A 27,053-nucleotide genomic window follows, 5' to 3' on the forward strand; every position below is an offset into this window, starting at 1 on the left:
GAAACTGCTGAACACACAAAGTCAAATTCATAATACTTTGCACTTTTTCCAAATCTGACAGTTTGGTCATGGAATAACAATTACTAGTGCTAAATTTAAAAGCAATCAATGGCATGCAGTCATATAGATCTCCCAATACATAAATGTGTTATAAACTGAGCTTACAATTTTCCAAGTTGGATGGCTTTTGTACCATCTAAGATGCCACAATGGAATTGTAATTTAAGTGGTTTCCATGTTTTTCAAGTTCCTATAAAATAAGGATCTGATTCCTTCAAGTTTTGTATTTGTAGTTTTCTGAGATCCCTTAAATGATGTGGCATTATTTATTACGGAGGATCATTTTCAAATGAAAACTTTTATTTGACAAATTTGAACACTGATGTTTGAGTTAAAATATGACACTGCTTAATTACAAAGTCTTGGTCTACAACTTAAAAAGTCATGTGTCAATTCATTGATAAGTCTTGTAACAAAAAATTTTGATAACTGCAGTCTTCTCTTGGCACCATCAGAATCACATTAGTATAGCAACGAAATGCTGAGGGGAGACTATCATTGACAATGATTTTCCTGAAATATAAATAATGAAAATTATTTATATCGACCATAAAAATAATGTATCAATAATAAGATGAATTGTGTATTATTCCAGAAATGATGTTACCTTGAAATAAAATTATCTGAACACCTAAAATTTATCTGCAAAAAACACCACAAATACAAATTTCATAGTATATGCCAAAGTAACTGGTTTACTGGTTTTTCATTCATAGTTTCAGCCTTCTACTAATTAAATAAACTAGATGTCAAGTGCCTGATCAATGTTGTGAACTTATAAACTTACTTAATTCTTAAACATGTGTATGATGACACTTTAAAGAGACAATTTCTAAGAAAACAGGAAAAAGAATAGCTACATATATCTCAGGAAGCTATGTCTTTGTTGCTGAGAAAATACAACAGAAATATGACGAACTGAATTACACCCCCATTTAGAGTGGGATATAATTAAAGATTTTTCATTTAATAGATATTGAAAATCAACATTTTGCTACAAATTTCACATTAAAAAGCACACATGGAATTTTTTTAGATCACAGACATACTCTTAAAAAACATCTTTCAGCAAATACTATATGTATTTCTAGGATGATATATTAATGTGATAAGAATATAGCCTGCTTAGAACTAGACTAACACAATGAGTTCAGACTTTTTCTAAAAAGCTAGCAATCTACAGAATAAATTTCACTCAACATGGAAACATTTTTCTGACTAGAAACAAACCAGTACTTGCTCTTACTCTTACAGGAACAACATTTTTACTCCGCACACTGTTCCAAGATTTCTAGATTACCAAATGTTCCTAAGTAACTTAACTAATGAACATACCTTTGAACACAGCTTCATTAGTGAGAACATTTATATATCTATGTGTGGACTGAGGGACAAACATCTGACGTCTCAATAAGGCACATTCTCGATGTCCAGGCTTCCATTCTTTCCTGTTAAAAATATCAACATTGATGTAATGCAGCTATCTAAATGTTTATAGAACAATTTATCCTTTGGTTTCCTGTACTGCTAAAACAATTGACTTCTAGTTAAAATAAAATAAAGAGCTGCGCCATAAGCGCATGATACACCCGTCACTTTTTCAAAGAATTAAGTTCCATAACTCCTCAATGTCATATCAGAAATTTATAAACAAAAACTAAAGGGAGCTTATTATTATAGATATAAACCAGTCACCAAAGTTTCCTGAAAACTGCTCAAAGCTTTTGATTTATTGTCAGAAAACTGGAAAATATCCCATTTTTTATCAATAAAATCCCACAACTCGGAAATGTAAAATCTAAAATTTATAAAGATCGAGGGAGCTTACGTCAATACATATAAACAATATACCAGAGTTTCATGAAAATTGGTTAAAGCATTTTTGAGTTGCAGTCCAACATGTTGACGGTTGGAGTGACAAAGGTATACCATAAAACGTCCTGTAAACAGTGCATAATAAAAACGATAAATGCATTAAAATTCATCGATAGCTTATTAAAAAAATATCAGTGTTCTTCCCAGGCCCTTAAAGGACCGCGGACCCGCGATGTATAATTTTTGACCGTGGTGGTATCGGTCTTACCGCGATGTATAATTTTTTACCGTGGTGCTAAAATTTTCATTAAAAAAATCGGTAAAGTTTTAAGCGATTTGTTAAATCTTTTCCGTGCGGTATAAAATTCCAGGTGAAATTTGACCAGTTCAAACCAGTTTACCCAGATTGTTGACACCATGTGATCGATTTACCTTATGAGGTTAACCTTGTTGATTGGATTTAATCGATGTAATTAACACTTGTTACATTATTCTTTTGTGTTTAATTAGGAGTTCATAACTTTATGATCACTGATAACTATTTTATGGCTTCACTCACAACCCAAGCGCTGACCTGTGACAAGTCTGTAAATACTTTGTACACAAACAGTGTGAACCAGATAGTTGCACACACGCCTGTGCATTTTTTGTACATAATAAAGTTGGCTCATTAGTATAATATAATATGTCTGATTTAACCATGGCCAACATTTTCTTTAATTATGACATAGTTAGTGCATGATATCGGATTTCAAACTATAGTATCATTGAAGGGGACGGACATATGTACATATCACATGACCCAGTTAGTTCACGTAGAATATTAAAGTTTATTTGCAATTAATTGCAATCTATTCTATTTGATAAATAAAATGTATGACTGTACCTTCAAACTGGGTATCTATATCCACAATTAATGAATAACAGAAGTAATCTTGCAAATTTTATCCATAAGCACATGTTAAATCTATTTATATCTACTTCCTGTCATTCAGGCGGGAAAAATAGGGAGACTTTGTTGTTGACATTGAATATGGTAACTTATAGACCTAAGATAAATTTATAGATTAGGAATTCTTTTTAAATGGATCATGACAAATAAAGATTTAGATTTCAGTGCAGTATTAAGCCTGTATCAATGTTTAATTATCACCAAAGACAAGAAAGGTTAATATTTTTTCAAGAAATCTATGGCAAATTTTTTTTAAATTTAAGATAGAATCTGGTTCAAACAATAAATCAATATTTGTTCTTGTTATTTTATATCTCCTTATGACAAGAATCCTTTCACATACAACAATTTTCTTTCTAGAAATATAAAGTTTTTTTTTAAATTTTAACATTTTTGGTCTTCTTTGAATGATATTTTATTTTTATTGATCATGGATTTTATAAAAGAATTGATTACTTTAAATTTAGATGAATATTTTGTAATGAATCATGTTTCATTTATTTAAAAAAAATATTAAAGTATACAAACTGTTTATTGATTTACTTCTTTTTTTACCAATAATTTTCTGACTCAATGTCTACATAACACAGTACCACAGTGTTAAAACAAAACAAGAGACATACTGCAGTAACTAGAAATATAGCTAAGCCACACTACGCGACACAACTGATTGTATGAATCATTTCACCAAGCTGTCCACACGCATTACCCTGGTGCTATCCAAAAATCCTGGGGAGAACACTGAATATATAAATAAATACCTTCTCATTTCTGTCTCATTGACCTCAGTTAATCTGTCAATGTTTACTGTGTCATAAAACCCTACAAAATTTAAAAATAAATTTTTCAAGATCTGTCCGGTAAACTTGCTGATTTTTTTCAAGAATAGACACTTAAAATGTCATGAAAATTTTATAATGGCTGAATAATATACATGTACCAATAGAGATAGGTCATTAATCTATACACATCACACTTAAAAAGCAACCCTATCATCTACACACCCACATACTCATAATGTCTGATATGCTGACCAGATTGATCTGCAACACATAGAGCAAGTTAAGTGTAAACAAAAAGGTATGACCTACAAATTTCTTCTTTTGTCCATTTCATTGATACAACTACCCTAGCACAATAATTTATCTCTCAAATAATATAAAATGTCAACTTTTAAAGTTCTTTTGCTAATATATAAAATTAGTGTTAAAATTCATAGATACTGATTTTTTATTGGCTGCAAGAAGAATCATCTGATTCCAACATGTAGTTCCAATTTATGCAAAAGCAACCCAAGAATAGAATTATTAACTCTGCCCACCTATTTCATCAACACTATTTCCATACATTGGTGTTACACTTGAGGCAAATGCTTATTGTTGTAAAAAAGGAAAAATTTATTAATTAAACAAAGTACTGTGGATTTAACATATTGTTGGATACTAATTTCCACAAATTTAAGTGTTCAATGGCGTACAAATTTTCTGACTTGTATGCAGACTTTAGAAAAACCATGAAATTAAATATCTACGAAAATACAAACTTTCCATAATCCATGAAAATTGGTAACCAAGAAAAAACTAGGGAAAGGGCTTTAACTGAAGAAGGAAAAAAGCTAAAATCGTGAAAATCGAACTTGACCTGTAACTTGTCATGATAAAACAATACACCAAATATCAAATCAATATCTTCAAGCATTAAGAAAAAAAGTCTGGAAAATTGATTTGCCGGACTGACAGATGGACAGACGGACAGAGGGACAGACAGACAGACAGAGTGCAAACCTAAAGTCCCCTTCGACTTCGTCGGTAGGGGACTAATAAATGATGCCATAGAAGTTGACACTTTATATTTCAAATATGAATCAAACAATAAATTATCCTACAATAAAAAATATAATTATTGAAACAAAAATGCACATGTTGTCATGCTAAGCACGTCAAAACATGTAATTCAAAATATGGAAAAAAATAAAGAAGCTGTCTGACAGATCTGAAAAGCACACAAATGATACTTCATCACTGTCAACCAGCTGACCAAATATGAAGTCATTCTGTTCAGTACTATTGGAGTAAATTGTGACAATTTTTTCAAGCAGGAATTACACTCAAAACGCGCCTATAATACTATTACAACAACCCACCATTTGTTAAATTCCAGGTAAAACAAAAGCTGGTCTGGTACATCTTGATAGAATTTTTGCTACAAAGGAATCACATAATTTGAAATTACACAATTTACATTAGATAATTTGCATGCAGTTTTAAATAATGGAATGAAACCCACAATTTTTCTTTTCCTTCCATAATCAACTTTATGCTCAGATTCCATATTTGGTTAATTTATGACATTTTTAAAGTTTGAATTTATTTATCGCTAAAATTTCCCCTAACATTACAACATGAAAACCTGAAATTCCCTGAAGCAAAAAAAATAAAATGCCTGAAAACAACATGAACATGTATGTGAAACTTCTAGAACACTTATAACTAAATACCATGCATTTTTAAACACTTATTAGTTCCTGTATTGTTAATTCCATACTTTGGAACACTCAATAATTACAGCAATGTTTATATTGTCAATAACAAGAACATCTGGTGTTATATGACTGTCCCAAGTCAAAATCCTTGTCAGTGTTTTTATTGTCATCAGATGATATGGTGTACATGGTAAAATCTTTTGCTGTCTCTGTTGAATCCATTCATAATTTGTAGCAATTGATATTTGATAAAAAAAATTATCTATCAAAGAAGACTGTATTTGTATCTCGGGATGTTATTTGTTTTCTATTATTGATATTGTTCAATTTCTGCCTGGCTAACAAATATCCTACATCTCCTTACTTATTAAAGATACAAGTCGTGTAATTTGATGTTTATAGTGAAAAATCCAATGGGCGCTAGTAATCAGAATATCCATTGTATACACAGAAACATACATAAAGTGTAAATTAATTATATTTTTTTCTGGAAATTGTATTTAATAATATATATTCCTTACCATCTCTTAACTTTCTTTGGCAGGTCCAATTCTTCCCTGGCATGTAATAACACAATGACTTTTCCAACCACTAAATTTCTATCTGCACATACCTGTAATTAAGAATCAAACAAGCATCTCAAAAGGGTGTACATTAAAAGTGCAAAAGTTAAATCATTGATTGTTGTTTGATTCCAGGGGCAAATTTTTATTCATTTTCAGGATGAATGCAAAAAAGCAAACATCTACATTTGTAGTCACCAAAGACTAGAGTAGCAAGTATAAGTTAATTATAAAAATTCCTGTACATAAAATTGAAAATTATTTAGATAAATGTGTCTCAGTGACAAAGAATGTTGAAACTGTCATCTTTATTTTAATTTTCAGTAACATTTACTGGAGGATATGCATCTAGATATTAATTTAATGTTTTCTTAGCTTACATCAAGAATTTGTAGATCATAGTTAGTAAAAGAAACATATCGATGACCCCACTCTGCTTTTTGACCAATCACTTCCTCGAGGTAATGCTCAACATCAAATGTTAACTGTACAACCTTTAAATGTTTCTGTCAAAATAAATAGCATATTTTAAAATAATTTAACAAACATTACATAAGTATTTGTCCTTTAGCTAATGTCCAGTAAGGGTTAAATTATATCAAATTTACAAGATAAAAAGACTGATAAAAGAATCCAATTAAAATAAAATAAAATATTATGAATGTCATTTATTATTAATTCATCTTCCTTTTATAATAAAGTAAATTGGTCATTCTGCATGAGATTTTGATCGAAAATTACTGGTCAGTCATGTGGTTTTATTTACAAATTCCATAGATGTATGCATTGACATTAAGAGAAAGTCAAATATCCATGTATTTTCCCAGAAACCTTGTCATAGCTCTTTTGTCATATCTTATAAATGATTTTTGTTATTAGGAGAATTTGGTGCTGATGGCAGATCTTTTATAGTTTCAGTTTTTTTTTTACAAGACTTTGGATGATTTTGAGTTTGACACATTGTATAATGAATACCTGTCTTCTGTCTTTTCCACCCTCTAAATATCTTTTGATTAATTGTGTAATTGATGTTTCAGTAACATATACCCCACATTTCCTTTTTATTCATATAAATTTGTTAAAAAATTGAAATTGATTCGACATTCAAATCTATGATTCATACACTACTTAAACAAAATTGTACAGATATATAATCCATTGTATAAGTTTGATGAATTTTTTTACTCAAACACCTCCACCATTATTTTCCCTGTCTGTTCATGACCATAATGTAATTGTAACTCAGAAGGGATAAATTGTTGATCATTCCATAGTTCATACGTCATAGCAAACTTTGTAATTGCAACTCAAGATCATAATGTGATATGCATGTAAGCTACTACATGTATATAGTAAATGCATTAATACATAAGTTTCAAAACAATTTTTGATTGCTGCAATAAATCATCAAACCAACCTGATTAACATCTTTTTTCTGTGAAAGTAGAAGTGATCTTCCCTCAGGACCTTGTACATCGACAGGTAACACACTACGATAGGCCAAGTCCAAGTCATCTGAAGACATTCAGAAAGTTAATGATTTAATCATTCTGTCAAAATTTCTTTGTTTATGACATCAGATACTGTGACTTGTCAACCTGTCAATAGCACTAAAATTTTCCCCCATTTTTTATTTGTTGCCTATGTACATGTGTGGTTTGTGTACTATTGTTTGTCAATTATCTTTTATGTTCTATGATGTAAATATATATTGAACAATCGATCAGGAGTATATATTTTCAGTACAATATATGAAACTGTTTAGGTACAATTCACCAATGCAAAATCAAGATTATTTGAACAATCGATCATGATTATACATGTTATATCATTTCCAGTACAACATATATGACTTTAGGAAAGACAATGAGATTTCTAGCAAAGATTGTTTTGCTACCTACCTGAATTCAGCTGAAATTTATCATTATTAAAGTTTACATGTACATGTGCCTATCTACTGCACAGCAAAAATGTATGCAAATATTTGACCTTAGAACCTACAGTACGCACAGAGAGTTTGTAATCGCGAACTCTAATCACGGATTTCGGAGTGTAGCGGTGTCACACCGCGAATCACGGATTATACTCCCAATTTCCTCCAAAGATTCTCTCCCAACACCGCGTGGCTGTTAATTGGTTTATTGCCCATCGGATGTACTGAAAATTAATGACGCGTGACAACATAATCGGATTAGCCAGATTTATTACCTTTGTACATTTAATCGATCTTGATTGCACCTGTGTGCTTTAAAACACGGTATTAAAATTTCCTTTCTTTGACAGATAAAAATGTGACATTTTTTTTCAAAATAAGATAATTATTCTTGTATGTATTTGCCCCATGTCATTGTCATTTGAAATAAAACGTACAAACGTATAAAAATACGAATAAAACACTTATTTTGTATTTTTATTATAGTCCGGTCAGGTCATAATTTTTGTTTTTTCAACAAAGACGATTTTACTACAATTAGAATCTTTTATGACCTACTCAGTGAGCAATATCCGGTTCATTAATTGTTCAATATATAAATATCAACTGGCTTAAAACAAAATGATGTTTTTACGGTAATTTGTCCAATCTAAACCCAAGAGTTAATTTATCGGATCAACAAGTGAACTCTGTTACTTTCAATTTATTTTGCAATGTAAAATATTGTGTTTCACTACCTCGGTAGATTACCGACTTGAAATATTTGAACTCAGAAAAGAAACTGTAAAGTGACAACTATGTTGAACAAAGGGAAAACGTTTTGTATGCAATGTGCCCTATATTCATAAAAACACAAAACTGAGAGACATTCCCCGCCCAGACACAACACAATAATCACAACCTAATTTAATTATATATAGAAAAAAAAATCATGTGTTGTTTATCTCTGTTATAATCTGTTATTGATCCTTTATTATTTAAAATAAAATTGGATGGGCGCAATCCGTATTTTACTGCTCGTTAAAAGTCCTTGGCGAAATAAAAATAAGAAGCATTTCAACAATTAATACTATGATACTATAGATTATTTAAATGAAATTATATCGTGTTCTTCAAGAAAGAAATATGTGAAAAAAATGTGGATCGGATTTTTAGGATCTACACATTTTTCACAGAGGATCTCTACCAACGCCCAACAGGAACTGAACGACATGCATCCTGTTTTCATCTACCATTTATGTATATTGTTGACCATGGACGTATAAATAATGTCCAGGTTTATGTCCTGTGTTGACTGAGAAACGTAAAATTAAAAGGCTGGTGTTCGTTTATTCAGAAAAGAATTATATTTTAGATTCCGGTTAATCAATTGTAAAAGGACCTTCTAGAGCCTCAATCTTAAGGCATACAAATGTCAATCATTCCAAAGCAAATTTAAACCCCGAATGAATTTTCCCACGGTCATCCAGAAAGGTCACCTGAGTTTACTGTTACGTGATAATATTTCCCGCCAAATAAAAATCTCGTGGACAAAATTGATGTCACTATTTTTAGCATTCAATATTGTGAGCGAAGTCAAGTTCAAAGTTCAACCACGGACTGTTGATCACTGAGATGTGTTTCGTCTTCCCACGGCAATTAATTTCTTTTAAAAAAAATTAAAATCACTGTCCTTTATACAACACACAAGTTTACATACATTGTGCGTAAATGAATATTATGCAACGACGAGTTGATGCAGCTATAGAAGTATTCCTGTTGTAGCCGAAATGTTATTATTTATCCTAAAGTAATGCCAACAAATCGTAAAGAGAAAATGCCGTAGACTTATTAAGCATAACGAATAGTGAATAGTATTTTCTTTTTTACTTGCATATACAAATTTTGAGACACGTAATTTTCTTTAAACTACTCACTTTTATATTCAGCATTAGTTTCTGTTTATTTTTACGCAAGTATGTCTCTTTTCGTAAATAAAATAATTTACCGATGAACTTAAACAAGGTCAAAATCAAGTATAGTTTTTGTTATAAAACTTTAATGCAATTGAAAGAATTAACAACAACATTCTGCTTTTAAATCTTTAATTTGTTTCAAGCAATTATGTAATCGTAAAATGAAAATGGGGTGGACTTATTAGCAAACGAATAGTGAATATTTTCTTTTTTACTTGTATACAAAACTTTGAGACATGTAATTTTCCTTTAAACTGCCCACTTTTATTCAGCGTAAGTCTCCTTTTATTTTTACACAAGTATGTCTCTTTTGTAAATTAAATATTAATTTACTGACTAGAAAAAAAAAACGAGGTAAAAATCAAATATAGTTTTTTTTTTAATAAAACTATTTTTAAATGTACAGTGTAATTGAAAGAATTAACAACAACGTTTTGCTTTTAAATCTTTTATTTGTTTCAAGCAATCAGAAATATAACCTGATTATCAATAGACAGGAAATACAATTGTTTAATTACATAAGTAATCTCACATACCTTAACTGTCGCGTGCCGGTATAGATCAGAAGGATTATGGCAATTAATTACCTGGTGTGACACCGCGTCACACCGGACTGGGAGAGATGTCGCTAATACAATAAACAAAAGGTAGCGAATCTACGCGGAAGTCGGAGGGAATACTCCCAAATTTCTCCGAGAATTTAGGGAGGGATGTCGGAGTTTCCTGGTGTCACACCAAGAAAAAACTTGGTGTTCGGAGTTTGGGAAGCCTTTCGCGAAATTTGTACTGTATGTTTTAAGGAAGCCAGTGTAACCTACCTTCAACAACCTCTTGTGATTCATCATCTTGTTCAAGTGACTGTGTATATTTTCTTACAGAAAACGTTACTGTCCTCGAATCATTTACTTGTAACACAAGACTGTCTGTAGTACTCCTACTACTTGTGCTGTTGGACGGTGAGAAAAATGATCGTTGTGATGCCTGACGTGATTGAGAATTCTGGGTATTGGTAGTAATACGGAGAGGACTATGTGCTACTAGATTGTCTGAACAGTCATAATTTTCTGACACATGCAATGGACTAGATTTAGAAGGCAAGTAAATACTGCTTTGAACACTACTTTTTGAATCACAAGAATTTTCATCTTTTGGTGATCTTAAGCACCTGTCTTTGGAGATTCTATCCTGGTCAACCTCCATACTATGTATATTAGATCCACCATCATGAATTTCATGAATAACAGATGATGAATGAGCAGTCAATACTCCATTTGATTGATTTTCATCCCCCATGCTTTCAAACCACTCTTGTGAACTCATTCCTGTGGATCCATGTTTACCATTTTTTCGTTGATTTGAATCAATGACACGAGGAGATTTTGGCGACTTTTGCTTGCTATATTCTTTTAACAAATATGCTTCCATATTCTCCTTCTGACTTTCATCAGAAAAATGTTTAGGCGAGGGAGAGAACACATACTCATGTTTACAAAATGGTCTCTTTCTACATTCACTACATAAATGTGATGGAGAGGCTGGACTCCTTACTGCAGTATATTTAATAGTATCAGATATGACACCATCTGTGGAACCAGGATCATCCATACTTTCCACTACTGAACAGTCCATTCTACACATGGGTGAATGTTTACAAGAATCACCAACACATACAGCAAGAGCAACAATGGAATCACCAGTATTTACCACTGCTACTCCATCAATCTTTAACTGAGTTCTAGGACAAAACGGTGGGTAAGGTGGAGTCAATTCAAACTTTGTATGAAAGGCATATTTATGAGCAAGGCACTTTGATATTGTCTGTAATTCTTTTGGTGCTGCAGAAAACAAAAAATTATATTCAATTGACAGTATATAATTAGATGACATGAATAAAATAAACAGACGTCGGTGTGCCAAGAGCACTACGTTTTATTACCTAACTATAAGCAGAAACGATTTTTAACATATATATGCACAGGGGGTGACTAAGTTGAACAATGTTTTTGACCATTACTTTTAGTGTTTTTTTTCTTCCTTGTACACTACACACCTTCTAGAAGTAGAAAATAATCTACCATGTTTCATTACAAAACTTCACAAGGTTTCAAAGTTATGAGCTGAAACAATTTTTGACAAGACGGATGGACAGACGCATGCAAACACTAGCTGATTACTAAAGGCCTTCTGCTGATTGATTATGTGGCCCTAATAACAGCATATATACTTAGAAATGTACAAAGAACAATGAAATGGTTTGCTTCTTTTCTAACATTAAATCAATGCCTTTGATTCATATATCTGTGTGTAGTTTTTCCTAAAATCACAATAATTAAACTCCCACTTCTGTTCATTCTTTAAATCGCAATAATTAAATGTATGCAATAATTTCTGAATTTCAATAACTCAACTGACAGAAACAAACTCATTCTTTGTAAAAGGGTACCTTCATCAATGGTATTTCGTTTGTGTGGTAAGTCCATTCATTCCATTAACATAACATTCAATGGACAGGCATACAAGACCAACGAAATTACCGACCAGTATTGCGTATAACATCATTTGTATCAAATGTAATTCAATTAATATACTACTCCCTTTATCCAGAAAGGAGAATAATTTACCTGTCTGAAGCAGCTGACAAAATGAGCACCTGTAGGAGGTAGGAAACGATGTAATTGTCATGTAGCACTGACAACAACTATCTCTATCTTCACTTGGTAAACTGAAATATAGAATGTAATTGTCATGTAACACTGACAACAACTATCTCTATCTTCACTTGGTAAACTGAAATACACAATGTAATTGTTATGTAACACTGACAACAACTTTCTCTATCTTCACTTGGTAAACTGAAATACACAATGTAATTGTCATGTAACACTGACAACAACTATCTCTATCTTCACTTGGTAAACTGAAATACACAATGTAATTGTCATGAAGTAATCAAGTTGAGGTTGAAATTACTGCAAAGTCAGGGGAAACTTTCAATGGTACATTAAAATACTAAGATTCTGTAAGCTTTTAAAACTATCTAATTGACTTATTTTAAATCCAGATAGGTTTTGAGACCATCATAGCATACTTCCATATTTATCCTGAATACTCTAAAAAAATAAAAGAAGAATTTGTCTGAGGACATGAATGCCCCCATTCAAGCTTTGCAACAAAATGGAATGGAAGGAAGGATGGAAATAGGACACAATCTGTAAAATTACAGATTAGACAACTATTCTGGTATCTAAATATCTTAAACTGTAAAAACATATTGCTAGAGTTTTGAGACACAGACATATTGTATTAGTCAATCAATTTATGATGGTAACCTTTAAATGTATGTTAATTTAGACCATTTTTATTAGAGAAACAAATTCTACCAACTTAATAGTATTTAATAAATAGCACAATCAACGGAGTACTGTGCTGGAATTTATATTGAACTAACCTCTGACCCAAGACTAGGACTTTAGAACTATCATCCTGCCACTGACAAAATGTGATAAACAAATCTTGTGTGACATCTTCTTCTCCAAACAGTCTTACTTCAGAAACCTGAAAATATTAGAATTCAAAAAATAACTCTTGTGTGAAGTAATATAGTACTTTTACATAGAGTATAGACTGCCTTTTGATATAAAGTTCAAAACTATATTGGCTACAAGATATTATCACTCACAGAATATTTAGGACAAATGAATATCTTTACATAATAAAAGTACTGTAACACAAAGCAATAAATGAACTGTTTTGAGGACTCAATAGAAACCATAGAACACATATTCTAGACTATTCCAAAAAAATTGATTTGTGGAAAGAACTTAATAAGGGATATTTACAAAAGTGCAAATTGAACTGCCACTTGACTTAAGAATATAAAAACAAGGAGATGAGATATGATTGCCAATGAGAAAACTATCCATCAAAGTTCTAATGACGTGGATTGAAGCAATTATATGCAACTGTATGGCCTTCAACAATGAGAAAAAAAACATACCGTATATTTGGCTATAAAAGGCCCTGACATAAAAAATATGAAACTATTCAATTGAGAAAACTAACGGCCAAATATTAGTTTATTTGGGACCTTAGAACAAATATGAAAAATTAACTTAAGATATCTTATTTTATTGCTAACAAAATATTTTATTTTCAGAACATAAATGCAAAGCGTGTAAGTAAATATGGTAGCATAAAAGATTTTTCAAAAAAATCTTATTATATAAAAATAAGAAAATAAGCATTGAAGAAATAAAATTGAGAATGGAAATGGGGAATGTGTCAAAGAGACAACAACCCGACCATAGAACAGACAACAGCAGAAGGTCACCAACAGGTCTTCAATGCAGCGAGAAATTCCCGCACCCGGAGGCGTCCTTCAGAAAGCTTATTTTCGTGGGAACCTCTGGCTCCAACTAATAGAATAATCAAAAATTAAAAACAAGTATACTTCAAGTTACATATATATAGATATACTCAAAATCCAGCCCACCTAGGTTTATAAATATTATAACTTTGTCAAATGATTCAGAGAGAAAGAAAATAAACCAATTATATATACATGTACTTGTCATGTCTTTTCAGAATACTGTCGACTTATTACTTAAAGCTTATAAATGTATGATATTGTTATATGTATTTATGTATTTATGCCAATAAATACATAACCAAAAAAATGAAGAACTTTTACATTATACTATTCATATTATTCATTGTCCAAGATTTTAAATGTACATGTATGACAAAATATATCATGTATAAGCACATTATTAGTTATTTGCTGAAAACAAATGTACATTCTTAATAATGAGATATATATATATATATCTTTGTTTCATGCAGAGTGCAGATGTATAACCTGCACAGAATATGTATTTGATGTGCTTAAAAATATGTGTTGCATGTGAAAATGTAAATGAATAATGTGTACTTATTTATCTGTGAATACTGACTTACCAATAAACCAAAATATGAAGTTGTTATTAAATATACATTATCAGCTTTATACCCTACAAGATGTAACAATGAGCCTCTGGTTGCAACATTAAGATGCCTATTAAATGTCTAATATTTGATACAAAATTGTTATTTTGATTTTCTAAACCTATTTCCCTACCATATGTAATGGACTGTTTGGTATAAATCTCCACCATTGTAGTTTATATACATAGACAGGTAATGTAGAATGTTCTGCAGCAACCAGCAACTGACAGGAATATGATACCACAAACTGGCCACATTTGGTAAATCCAAGAAAAACCAGTCTGTAAGATGCACATTGATATTATCTAATTGCTATCAAGGTTTATCAAAAATATAACGATCCTATTTTTCAATATAAATAAACTGTTTATACTAACTAAAGGAAAATTGTGACGTTGCCCTTAGCAGGTAGAATATACATCATATCATGTACTCTTTTCAAATTGGTTTTTGTTTATATTAGCTCATATCATAGGACAAAGGCCATAAAGGGCCCACAAAAATGAAAGAATTCAGAACTGAAATGAATAAATTTAAAAATCAAACAAACATGCAGTAACTTTTAACACTTTACATGTAGGAAAAGAGAATACTTTTTATTTTCTCAAAATAAATTGTTTTGATTTTATCAATAAATGGGGAATGTGTCCATGGGACACAGATGATGCCCCTGCTTGCATATCATATAAAGTTATAAAGGGACATAACTGAGGAACAGTGAAAGTGACGCTACACAAATTTGTACTTGATCTGAGTTTTGTGGTAATAAGTATTGTGTATAAGTCTCATAACATTTGCTTGAGGCTAACTTAAGTTAGAGAACAGAAACGAAAATTTCCAGCCATTTTTCCATTTGTAAACTGGCATAACTCTAGAACGGTAAAAGTGACGCACCCAAAATTCAAACTTGATCTGTATTTTGTGGTAATTAGCATTGTGTATAAGTTTCATAACATTTGGTTGAGGCAAACTAAAGTGAGAACGGAAACGAAAAATTCAGCAGTTTTTATGTTTATAAAGGGGCATAACTCAAGAAAGGTACAAATGATGCCACCCAATTTTATACTTGATCTGTATTATGTGGTAATAAGCATTGTGTATAAGTTTCATAACATTTGGTTGAGGCAAATTAATGTTAGAGAACGGAAACGAAAAAATTCAGCAGTTTTTATGTTTATAAAGGGGCATAACTCAAGAACTGTAAAAGTTACGCCACCCAATTTCTGAACTTGATTGGTATTATGTGGTAATAAGCATTGTGTATACGTTTCATAACATTTGGTTGAGGCAAACTAAAGTTAGAAAACGGAAACGAAAAATTCAGCAATTTTTCCATTTGTAAAGGGGCATAACTCTAGAATGGTTATAGTGAAGCCACCAAAATTCAAACTTGATCTGTGTTTTGTGGTAATAAACATTGTGTATAAGTTTCATAAAATCTGGTTGACGCAAACTAAAGTTAGAGAACGGAAACCAACTTTGGGACGTACGGACAAGGGTAAACCTTAATACCCCCTCCGCTACGGCGGGGGCATAATAAATCAATCATAGAACAAGAAACAGATATTATATTAAATATCATAACTCACAAAAAAAAGCTATTTCATGTTCCCTGTTTGATTTATTGATAAAAATGAAACAAATTTATTCAGAGAAAAATAAAAAATATTCACATTCCTAGAAATTTTAGGACATAAATGTGACTGTCAAGATAAAATAAAAGAATAAAAGAACAGAGTTCCAATGTATCCTGTGTTGCACATATTTAATCTGTCCAAAGACAATAACTAAATAAAACTTTTTTTTTGTTTTTTAAATTTTATATAATTACATTACATGTACACTGTACATACATTGTACATGTATATGTTTCACGAGAATCCGTTAGTTTGATTGGCTAACAACAATCCCTGTCATTCAAAAATAAACCTTTATATCAAAATGAAATGTAACCTTCATGATGACACACACTTCCACAAAAAAGTGCACAGGTAAATAAAAGAAAAACTCGATAAAAAAAAATTTTCATGGTCTTATTAGCATAAAAATATTAATGTAATTATAAGAAATGAATGCTTCTTTTTGTAATTTTATTGGGGTGTAAAAGTGTTGATTGTGCACACATTTTTAGAATGAAGCGCGGAAAAAAATGTGCTTCTGTCAACACTTTTACGCCCCAATAACATTACAAAAAGAAGCATTCATTTCTTAAATAAATTTCTTCAAGAAATGAGGCTTGAGAGCAAATGCAATGCAATTTCTGATAAAATTAATATTTACAAGGGCATTTATAACTCTTTTAAAAATATTTTATCTGCACTGATTTTTTAATTTGTCCAAGATATTGCTGATATAAACCTTTGATATAAATTTGATAAAAATGTGGGGAAAATTGTACATGTGAGAGGGCTTTCCAAATAATCAATATTTCCAAAGGCATAACTCTTTTAAAAAAAATTATCGGCACTGATTTTTCAAACTTGTCTGAGACATTGCTGATAAAAACCTATGATATTGAACACAGGAGAACGCTAACAATGCAATTTTCCATATAACTGATATTTCCAAGTTCCAACCATGTCTACAAGATCTCATTCTGTCAAGTTCTATGTTTTTAAATCTGCTGTTGATGTATTTTGATCAGTTTGATATTACCAACTTTGAATCCATAATTCCATATATAGTTTATTATAGTACAAAGTATATATCTTGAGCACATACCCTTCTTCAAGGAGATCTTGCGGAACTAATGCACAAAGACGATAACACATGCGACGAGGAATGCTGTTGAACAATCTTGCTGATGTTGATTTTCTGTGCTTCTTCAATGAACCAGCAGTCTATATATAGTAAAAAGAAACTTTTATGACAAATTAATATTTTATATATAATCAATTCTTGTTATCTTGAAACCCAAGTGACAGTGATAAAACTTTGATTTAATTGAAGGGGAGATGATAAGAAATGAATCAAAGGAAAATCAATTGAATTTGCACAAGACAAAACCAGTATTGTGTACAAGGGTCCAGAAAAGGTCATATTTGCCATTCATGACCTAAACTGAAAGCTATTTGTCCTAAACAAAAAATTGGGATTTAGGACAAATTTTTTTTTTTTTACAGAAATAATTTCTGTCATTTCATTGAGATCGGGTTTCTTAATCGCCATTTTGCACTTGTGATCATACAATTTCTGTTGATTTGATCATACATGTGTGGACATTGATCCAAATCGCCTTTCCCATTTGAGGTAAAGAATCACTAATTCATTCCCGTTCACGAAGAAAAATACAAGACACAAGTTCACATTTCACACAAAATAGTTCCTGCATACCCTTTAGCTGTAACTTTCAAAACATGTAAAATTTTTGATAATTTTGGGTTTGAAATGAAAGCTTAAGGACCTGGCATCAATATTGAACCCTTGCTGAATGCTAACTTTGAATAAAAAAAAAGTTGTCTGAAATAGAAATAGGACATGCACATTTTGGCTGTTTCTCAGATCAGAAGTGTCTGTTTTGGTCCTTCCAGATATCATAGAACCAGTGCTCTTATATGTAATTAAAGGTATGTTGAATTTTTTCTAGCACAAGCCAGGCTTAGGTTTTGTTTAGACATGAAATTACTTTCATTTTATGTAAACTCAAGACAAAATGGCTATGAATGCTGGAAATAATGGAATTTAACAGAGAAAGCAATAGAGCCATGCATTAATGGTTGGATACCTGCAAAAGGTGTTTCGGTATTTTGCAGTTGTTTAAATATTGTATTTTTCACATTTTTATACATTTTTATCCATTTCAATGTGATTTTCGTGTATCCCTTTAGATGTTATACATTTTTTAATATTGTTTTTCAACTACAATTCATGTAAAGACAATCGCTAAAACACACACATAATTTTGGTGAACAATTCTTTTTATTTAATAAAGAGTTGGATAAAACTTTTCCTAACAAAAAGGTATAGTTATTTTTTTATTGGAGGCTGTAGAGCAAATTAATAAAACATAGCAGACTTGTTTAATGAACAGGAAGTACATGTGTATCTTCATGTATTATAACGACCCAAGTGTAACATTATGCACATGGCCTGTGTCATCTTACAAATTTCTTGTGTTTCAATAATGCTCATCTTATTACATCACAGTAAAAACAGATCCATAAAGCCATTTACCCCTAATGACCCCAGGTAAACATGTGTAGGTGTCAGACCATCAATTCAAAACCCCTATATATTCAACCAAATTTTTCAATTTTTACAGCTTTCTAATATTTTAACTTAAGTTTAACTTCATAGAAATCAGGCGGTACCTCGAATCACCGAATAACACCGTTATTAGCCAAATAACACTTGTAAACACCGAATAACACTTTAAATTTTAATATTAGCACATATTGGTGACATTTAAACATTGATTATTAAATATTATTGTATTATAAGTGTATTTTATAACTTAAAAATGATTTATAGAAAGCAGGTAAGTTCATAAAGATCGCATTAAATATTAGTGTGTACATCCAACATGGCGACCAAGGAAAACACAATGGAAAGAATAAAAGAATGATTGCATATGCATACAAAGGGAAAAGCTATGAAAATAAAATATTAAATAATGTACTGTATATACAGAGTATTGTCCAATAATTGTTTTTCAGTAAGGTTTCGAAAAGTTAACAAGTACATCAAAGCCATGTAATTACTCCAATCACCAATTAGTTTTCTTAACGATTTACTCAATATTGAATGAAACGTAATTATGAATTTTCACATATTTAATTTAAATTTAATCAAAAAATTAATTATACTTGATTGTTTTATAATAAAAACAAAGCAGCTGAATGGATGATTCGTATGTGTGTATTTTCTCAAAAAGAAATTAAAGATTTTCATTGGCAAATATTCATTGGCAAATATTAATGTTTTTACAAGTCACTAAAATTTGGTATAAAAACATGTGAAGACATATGTGCTGTCTTCCATTTTTAAAATGGCTTTATATCCTTGTGTTCAATGTGATGAAGAATGTGTTGATTGCACAATTCAGTGCAGTAGTTGTGATCGTTGGGTTCACAGTGCTTGTGTCCCAATGAATGATTCAATGTTATCGGCCTGGTCAGATGTGTCTCTAAAGTTCCTATGTAAGGACTGCTGCTTTACAGACAACAAGTACGACATGGCCAAGAAAAAATAATATTCTTAGTATTGACGTTTAATTATTTTTTTATTGCTATGTTCATCCATTTTAATACATAATTCAGGAATAAAAGTAAAGGAAAAAAAAAATAATATTCATAGTATAGAAGTTAAATTTTTTTTTATTGCTATGTTCATCCATTTGAATACATTAAATTAAGTTTAATAATGAAATATTTTTTGCCAATTAGATAATTTAATTGTGATAATGCCAAGTTCCCAATTATCAAAATATTTATTACCTTACAATTCTATCATATTGTTAGTTAGATTGTTGTTTACTGACACGTGCCCATTACATAATTAATCATTAAATGATAATGAAATTATATAATTACGGTATGGACACTCTGCATTAAACAGGCTTGTGACTGTCTTGGTATACTAAAACGATTTATTAGAAAACACTCAGACACATTTAAACGTGTAAATTCACTAAGTCTCAATAAGTGATTTTCCACATACATTTAGAAAAGTAACATTGAGTTGATTACAATTGACATATATACCAAGGCTGCATTACCAAAACCAATAATAATAATTAAGAAAAAAGAACACAAATAAATATTTACAACTATATACAATATATGTACTTCCTAACTATATCTTCTGTAAAAGTGTAATAAGCTTTATTGTTTCACAAAGAATTTTTGATTATTTATTTAGAATAATAAAAAATTTCTTCAGAAAATAAAAATAAAAAAAAAAAGTATTTAAACTTATTTGATATGAGTTTTTTTCTTTTTAATAAAATACTTTTTTTTTGCAAAATTCAAAAGACATTCGATCATGTTAAAAAAAATTTCTTCTTCTTGAACAAAATTCATTTCACGTGGAGTCAATGAGAAAATATTTCAGTTCATTTGCTCACTTTGTTAATCAACCAACTGACCGACTTCCTCAAAGCTACTAAGAAGGCACGGTAGCCTTCTTCAGTGAAATGTATCCCGTCGCGAGCTTCGTATTCCGTCCGATAAACATTAGTTGGCTTGAAATAATGTACAAAATGATGCCCGAGTACCAAAATGTTCAGCATATTTACGGTAAAATATGAAGAACAGAGTTAAAAAATATTTTCTTGCAAATATGAAGTATAGGTGCAGTTAATTTGTATTGTGTTTAATTCATTTTTCTTTTACTGTTCCCCATTGCTGTTTTTATAGACTGGATAAATAATGCATGTATAGTATTGTTGCGCATGTTTTCAGGTACAACTGGAAGAAAATATTTTTTAACAATAAGTTCTAAATAAATTGTTTTCGCGGACTATGACGGATAAGCCCGTGCCTTGTGCAGGATATCTTAGTAGTTTTAATTTTTCACAATAAAATTCTAAATAAATTGTTTTCGCGAACTATAACAGATAAGCCCGTGCCTTGTGCAGGATATCTTAGTAGTTTTAAAAGGGCTTGGTTACTCTCCATTTTTAAATTAAAAAATATAATATTAATTTTTTACTAACTATAAAAACAAAAATTATTATTGTAAACAGTTAAATATTCCATATTTTTTTAAATGGGGAGGCGCCCACCCTCACATTGTTCATTGCCTTGACGTGGCATGAGGGCTCCACTTTGGTGGTCTAAAATGAACACGTTGAGGGATTGTATGCAATCATTCTTTTATTCTTCCCATTGTGTTTTCCTTGGTCGCCATGTTCGATGTACACACTAATATTTAATGCGATCTTTATGAACTTACCTGCTTTCTATAAATCATTTTTAAGTTATAAAATACACTTATAATACAATATTATTTAATTATCAATGTTTAAATGTCACCAATATGTGCTAATATTAAAATTTCAAGTGTTATTCGGTGATTACAAGTGTTATTTGGCTAATAACGGTGTTATTTGGTGATTCGTGTTACCCGAAATCAGGTATAATTTCTGAATTGTACATGTTGCCAATTTTCAACCAATGTTTCCAGTCTTGCAATGAAACAAAACCGTTCAGAAGTCAAGCGCTACTAAAAATACCCCTCCCCCCCCCCCATCATTTTCTTGAAATTTTAAATAAGTATACTGTGGAGCACATTAATCTTCAAAATTTAATGCAAAGTCAAGGACAAGTAAATTTTGGCTTAAAATAAATTATACATATTTCTCTTTCACCAAAAGTTTCATTTCTGCAAATTTGTTTGTTAGTTTAACTTTAAGTAAACAATGACATCAAACACTAGTTTTTGTCAGGTTAAGGCTGCTTTAACATTTGTCCTAAATTGGAGTGGATGAAATTGGTGGTCGGACACCTGTAACTCAATTTGAATAAATAAACAACTCGAGATTGGTGTATTGTTTACTTTTAACAAAAATTAAGATATACAATAAGTTTGTTTTAATGTTGTCTAAACATTGGGTTATATTTCGACTAAATCCATTGTGAACGACTAGAGACTACAGACTCTTGTGTTTTCTTGCGATTTTATGAATTATGCAGATTTTTACAGATAGACCAAAGTCTTTGTCAAAGCGAACAGGAGAACCGTCAGGCGATATGACGAATTTTGACGGTAAGTAAACACATTCTATCAAAGATGTTGATGCTTTTTAGGTGCAAATGAATATCTTTTGCGTCTGTATTTGATAGCTAAATTTATTTCTACCTCTCTTAATTGGAGTTTTTGTACAAAATTCATATCTTCTGGTTTTCATTCCTAGTCCCGCGTGGTCATGTTCCCAAAAATGTTTGTTTTGAAATATGATCTGTTAGAAGAAAAGTTTTACTCAGGTAGGTTCTTGCAGAGAACCATTAAGATACGACTAAACCCAAAGTAAAATGTTTAAACAAAAAACGAACCAAAAAGTATTTAGTAAATGACATGAAACTTGTATGTAAGTAACTTAACCAAATACTTCATTTCAAGGAGGGTAGAGAATCTTCCCTGAGGCCCTCAAACAACAATCTTAATATAAATATTACTTGGATATGTAATTTATCAGACCTATAAGATATAATACGTTTCAATAATATTTTTTTCAAACGATATTTAATTAATGCGTGTTTTAGACATAGAAATTGATAGTAACAATTCCATATATAAAATACTGAAGAAGAAATGTGGCCTTGATATGAAAACTTGAAAGTAAACAATTTGTAGCAATGAGGAATTGATGGTATATATAAGTCATATAAAGGAGGGAAAATGTCCATCAACATCTTATACAAGTCATTATCACATCATAGAAACTCAGTCTTCGACAGTGTCTTCAATGTTATCGTAGACCCTTGTATATTTAATATGGAGTTAGTAGGCGCGGTTTATTTTGATACACGGTTAGCAATGGCGTTGCGTCCCTTTATAAAAACAACACGACATGCGTTGATGAAAAATCTGAAACTTTTCACCCGGACAACATATATATCGTATTAGGGCACTAGCACACGAACTCTATATGTAATTTATTGACCCTATATATATCGTATTAGCTAGGACACTAGGCTTAAGCACACTGTGTAACTAAAAGTGTTATACATTTGTAATTATTCCAATATTTTCATCTATGTTAAGGTCTATGTTCCCATAGAGCAGGACAACAAGTTTCATATTTATGGCCAAGTGACTGCATGTACGGAGGACAAATATTAAGAAATTAAAGCTATCTTCAATCGGTGACAAGCACACCTGGAGCTTCTAGAGAAGTGGTCAGTAACCAGATGTAGTTTAACGTCACTTGTCTCATTCCTAAGCTGATAATGTATAATATTGTATTTGGATTAACAAATATCAAAATATGGTGGACAGCGTATGATATCCTCGTTCAACACACTTTTTGATATTGTTAATTGCTAGTAATGTATGTATTTAGATATTATCGTCAAGTGAATTCCATTTATTCATGATATTTGGAATATACCGGATTTTTATAACATGAGGTACGATGTAATGAGACTGTAGATAGTCCCCGCAATGTAGTATAAATATATAGTACTGTGTAATAAAGTATTTGTAAATGATGTGAAATCTGCATCTATGTATTCTGGGATCTCTACAGATAAGACCTTATGGAAATTTAATAATTTATTTTCTGGTCGTCTACCGTCGAGGGAAATTCCATTCAAGTTCTTTATATAATTTTCCATCTGGTACCCTTTTTTTAGACCAGTAAATATTCGAGCAGCATCTTTTTTGACTGACTCGATAAATTCAGGTTCTTCCTGGCTGCAGTTATCCCAAATGATATTCCCATGTTCCAAAATGGGTCTTATAAAGCCAATATAAAGTTTTTTAAAGAATCTCTGTCAGTCTTATGTTTAGATATCTCATGATACTTATGCGCTTACAGGAATTAGTATACATTTCTCTAATATGATCCGCCCACTTGGCAATTTCTAAAAAAGTATGGGTCCAAGTGTTTATACATCTACTTAGAAAAATTGTCCAAAGGAATGTTATTCACAGTGGTGCAATTTCAGAATTCGATGTTGTTTTTTTTTCTTGTTTTTTTTTTCTTTTTGTAAAATACACATATTTGGTCTTGGCAGCATCAAATGTAAAACTCAAACACCAGTTGGAAGATAAATAGTGCAAGAATTTTATATCCTAATCAGTTAGGTAATCAGCTGCAGACATCTCATCTTCAACAATACAGTATAAGCAATATAATCTGCAAAAAGTTTGATCTTGTTTGTAACAAGTTCGACTATGTCATTGACAAAAAAATAGATATAAGAAAGTACCTAAAATAGATCCTTGAGAAACACCAACATTTACTATTATCCAGTTCGAACAAACATCCATTTATGTCCACCCTTTGTTACCTATCTGAAAGATAACGTTTGATCCAGTTTAGAAGGTTTCTCTCATATTTTCTAAGTAATTCAAATTCAAATACAAATTCAAATTCTTTATTCCCTCACTACAGGGCCCTTTTGGCTTTACAAAATTTAACACGATCATTCACACATTCATACCAATATTTCTCGTTCCGCTCACTCTGATTATGTTAATTAGATACAGTACATTAGAACATACATAAAAGTCATCACATAAGTATAAATCATACAAGTCCAGTTAGTGAATAAAGAGAGATAACTCTGATTGTTGAAATAAACATTTTCATTTTACCAGGTAGATGATCATTATGATTGAGTATAGTTATGCTGTTTTCTTTCTGCAGAGTTAAGCTTTAAAAATTCACACAATAAAGATAAACATGTGTTGTCTCCATTTACCATTATCCATAAAAACAGGTTATTTGTACTAAGTTATTTTACATTGGGGTTATCAATCTGAGATAGTAAAGTTTTTCTCCTATGGTTATATTTAGGACATTGAAGTAAAAAACGTGCTTCGTCCTCTACTTGGTTTAAATTACAGAACTGACAAAGCCGTTCACATCTGGGTAATGGTTTTAGTTTTCCAAAAGAATTGTATTTTCTCTCATGCCTTCCAGTTTCTACCCGTAGAGAGTGATTACTTATTCTAAATTTAGATAGCATAGACCGATTATCTGTATTTCTTATTTCTAAATATTTTTCAAACTGGACTGTAGACTTAAACTTAAAGAAAGTGTCTAGTTTTCCTTGTTTATCAGGTGTAAAATCTTTTATACTTTTCCAGAATTTAAGGAAATCATCTTTTAGTCGTTTTTTTATTAGTACTTTAAATTTGGTTTTACTAAGATTTTTGCAAATTGAAAGGTTAATGTTTAAGTTTTTGCTGAATAATTGAACATTAGAGCACCAGGAGTTGTCTATGATCCCCATTTTCCCTTTTTGTAGTTATATTTATTACACCCCAATTTCACATCCATATAGGCTTATGGGTTTTATAGTATGGTCAAATATATGAAGAAGACTACTAACTGATGGTGATGATGAATTTAGATTTCGATATAATTTGAAGCTAGCTTTTAGTCCCTTTTCATAAAGATCTTTTCTGGCTTCATTAAATTTTCCAGTATTACTCATTGTTATTCCTAAATATTTATAGAATTTAACACATTATATATCATTATGACCAATTTTAAAGTTTTCTTTTAGTAACCTACCAGTTTTGTTAAAAATTATCACTTCAGTTTTTTCACATTTATCTGTAGACACCATTTTTCACAATATCTATAAAGAATGTTGGTTGTTTTGGAGTCCCTCTTTTGTGTCTGAGATTAAAACCAAGTCATCAGCATATAACAGACAAGGAATTATTTTGTTATTCAGTTTAAGACTTTCATTTTTTTCTTCTAATAAAGAGGGTATTTCGTTTATAAACACATTAAATAGGTTGGGACTGAGTACATCCACTAGTCTTACACCGACTTCAGATGTGAACAGCCTGGTCATTTTCTGATCTATCTTGATACATAATTTATCAGATTTATATATAGAATTCAATATATTGTAGTAATAGCCATTTACATTATATTAATTTCAATAACTTAAACATAATAGTTTCATGGATTATACCATTGTCAGAAAGGAATTTTTCAAATCTAATATTAAGAATAATGTTAAATAGTTTGCCAATACTACTATTAATGGCTATAACCCTATAATTTTCAGGTTGATTTGGGTCCCCTGAGATTGCTTTGTATATATAATACTCCTTTGTGCCAAACGCGATCAAATTTTTTTGAGATATCACAAATCACATATAGTACATTACCTTGTTCCAGATTCTTCTATCATAGATGATAAGTAGGTGATTAATAGTCGAAACTTATTTTTTTGAAACCTGACTGGAAATCTCTCAAAATATCATAATCATGCCAGATTATTTACACTAGTAGCTGTAGGTATCTTTTTTGGACAAGCTTTTCTAGATTTGAACAGTGAATTTACCTTGGTTTTCCTCAGTTGTACTTTAAAGAAACTTTTGTGAATGATTTTTAGTGTTCCTTTGATTGTCTTTATCAATTTCAGTTACCCTCAAAATCTAAAAGATAAATCTTCTTTAGAAAACTGACCCATATATGGTTATTTAGTTTCATTATCTACCCATTATATTCAATCAGGCTTATTCTCCAAGAATATGACAAATCAAGTGTTTAGAATAACAACTGTCCTTGATTGTTAACAAAAAATGCTCCTACAGAAAAAATAGATTAAACCAAAGTGTTCAATATAGTTGTTTTGCGTTGAATTGAAAATATATTCATATGTGTGTAATACATGTA

The 27,053-nt window shown here is 30.8% G+C and overlaps 1 protein-coding gene across 1 annotated transcript; it reads right to left on the bottom strand.

Annotated features, from left to right (window-relative positions):
- Positions 1-342: 342 nt before the first annotated feature.
- Positions 343-22,625, bottom strand: LOC127738436 (DDB1- and CUL4-associated factor 15-like). Its single transcript, XM_052249680.1, has 13 exons — positions 22,544-22,625; positions 17,465-17,583; positions 14,877-15,024; positions 13,209-13,315; positions 12,382-12,482; positions 10,579-11,595; positions 7,290-7,387; positions 6,253-6,378; positions 5,831-5,922; positions 4,971-5,029; positions 3,589-3,649; positions 1,396-1,508; positions 343-573 (listed from the first exon to the last, which is right to left on the bottom strand). The coding sequence occupies exons 1-13, from the start codon at positions 22,574-22,576 to the stop codon at positions 518-520; spliced, it is 2,130 nt and encodes a 709-aa protein (XP_052105640.1). The 5' UTR covers positions 22,577-22,625; the 3' UTR covers positions 343-517.
- Positions 22,626-27,053: the final 4,428 nt, after the last annotated feature.

Source organism: Mytilus californianus, unplaced genomic scaffold (assembly GCF_021869535.1).
Source record: "Mytilus californianus isolate M0D057914Y unplaced genomic scaffold, xbMytCali1.0.p SCAF_4, whole genome shotgun sequence".
Lineage (NCBI taxonomy): Eukaryota > Metazoa > Mollusca > Bivalvia > Mytilida > Mytilidae > Mytilus > Mytilus californianus.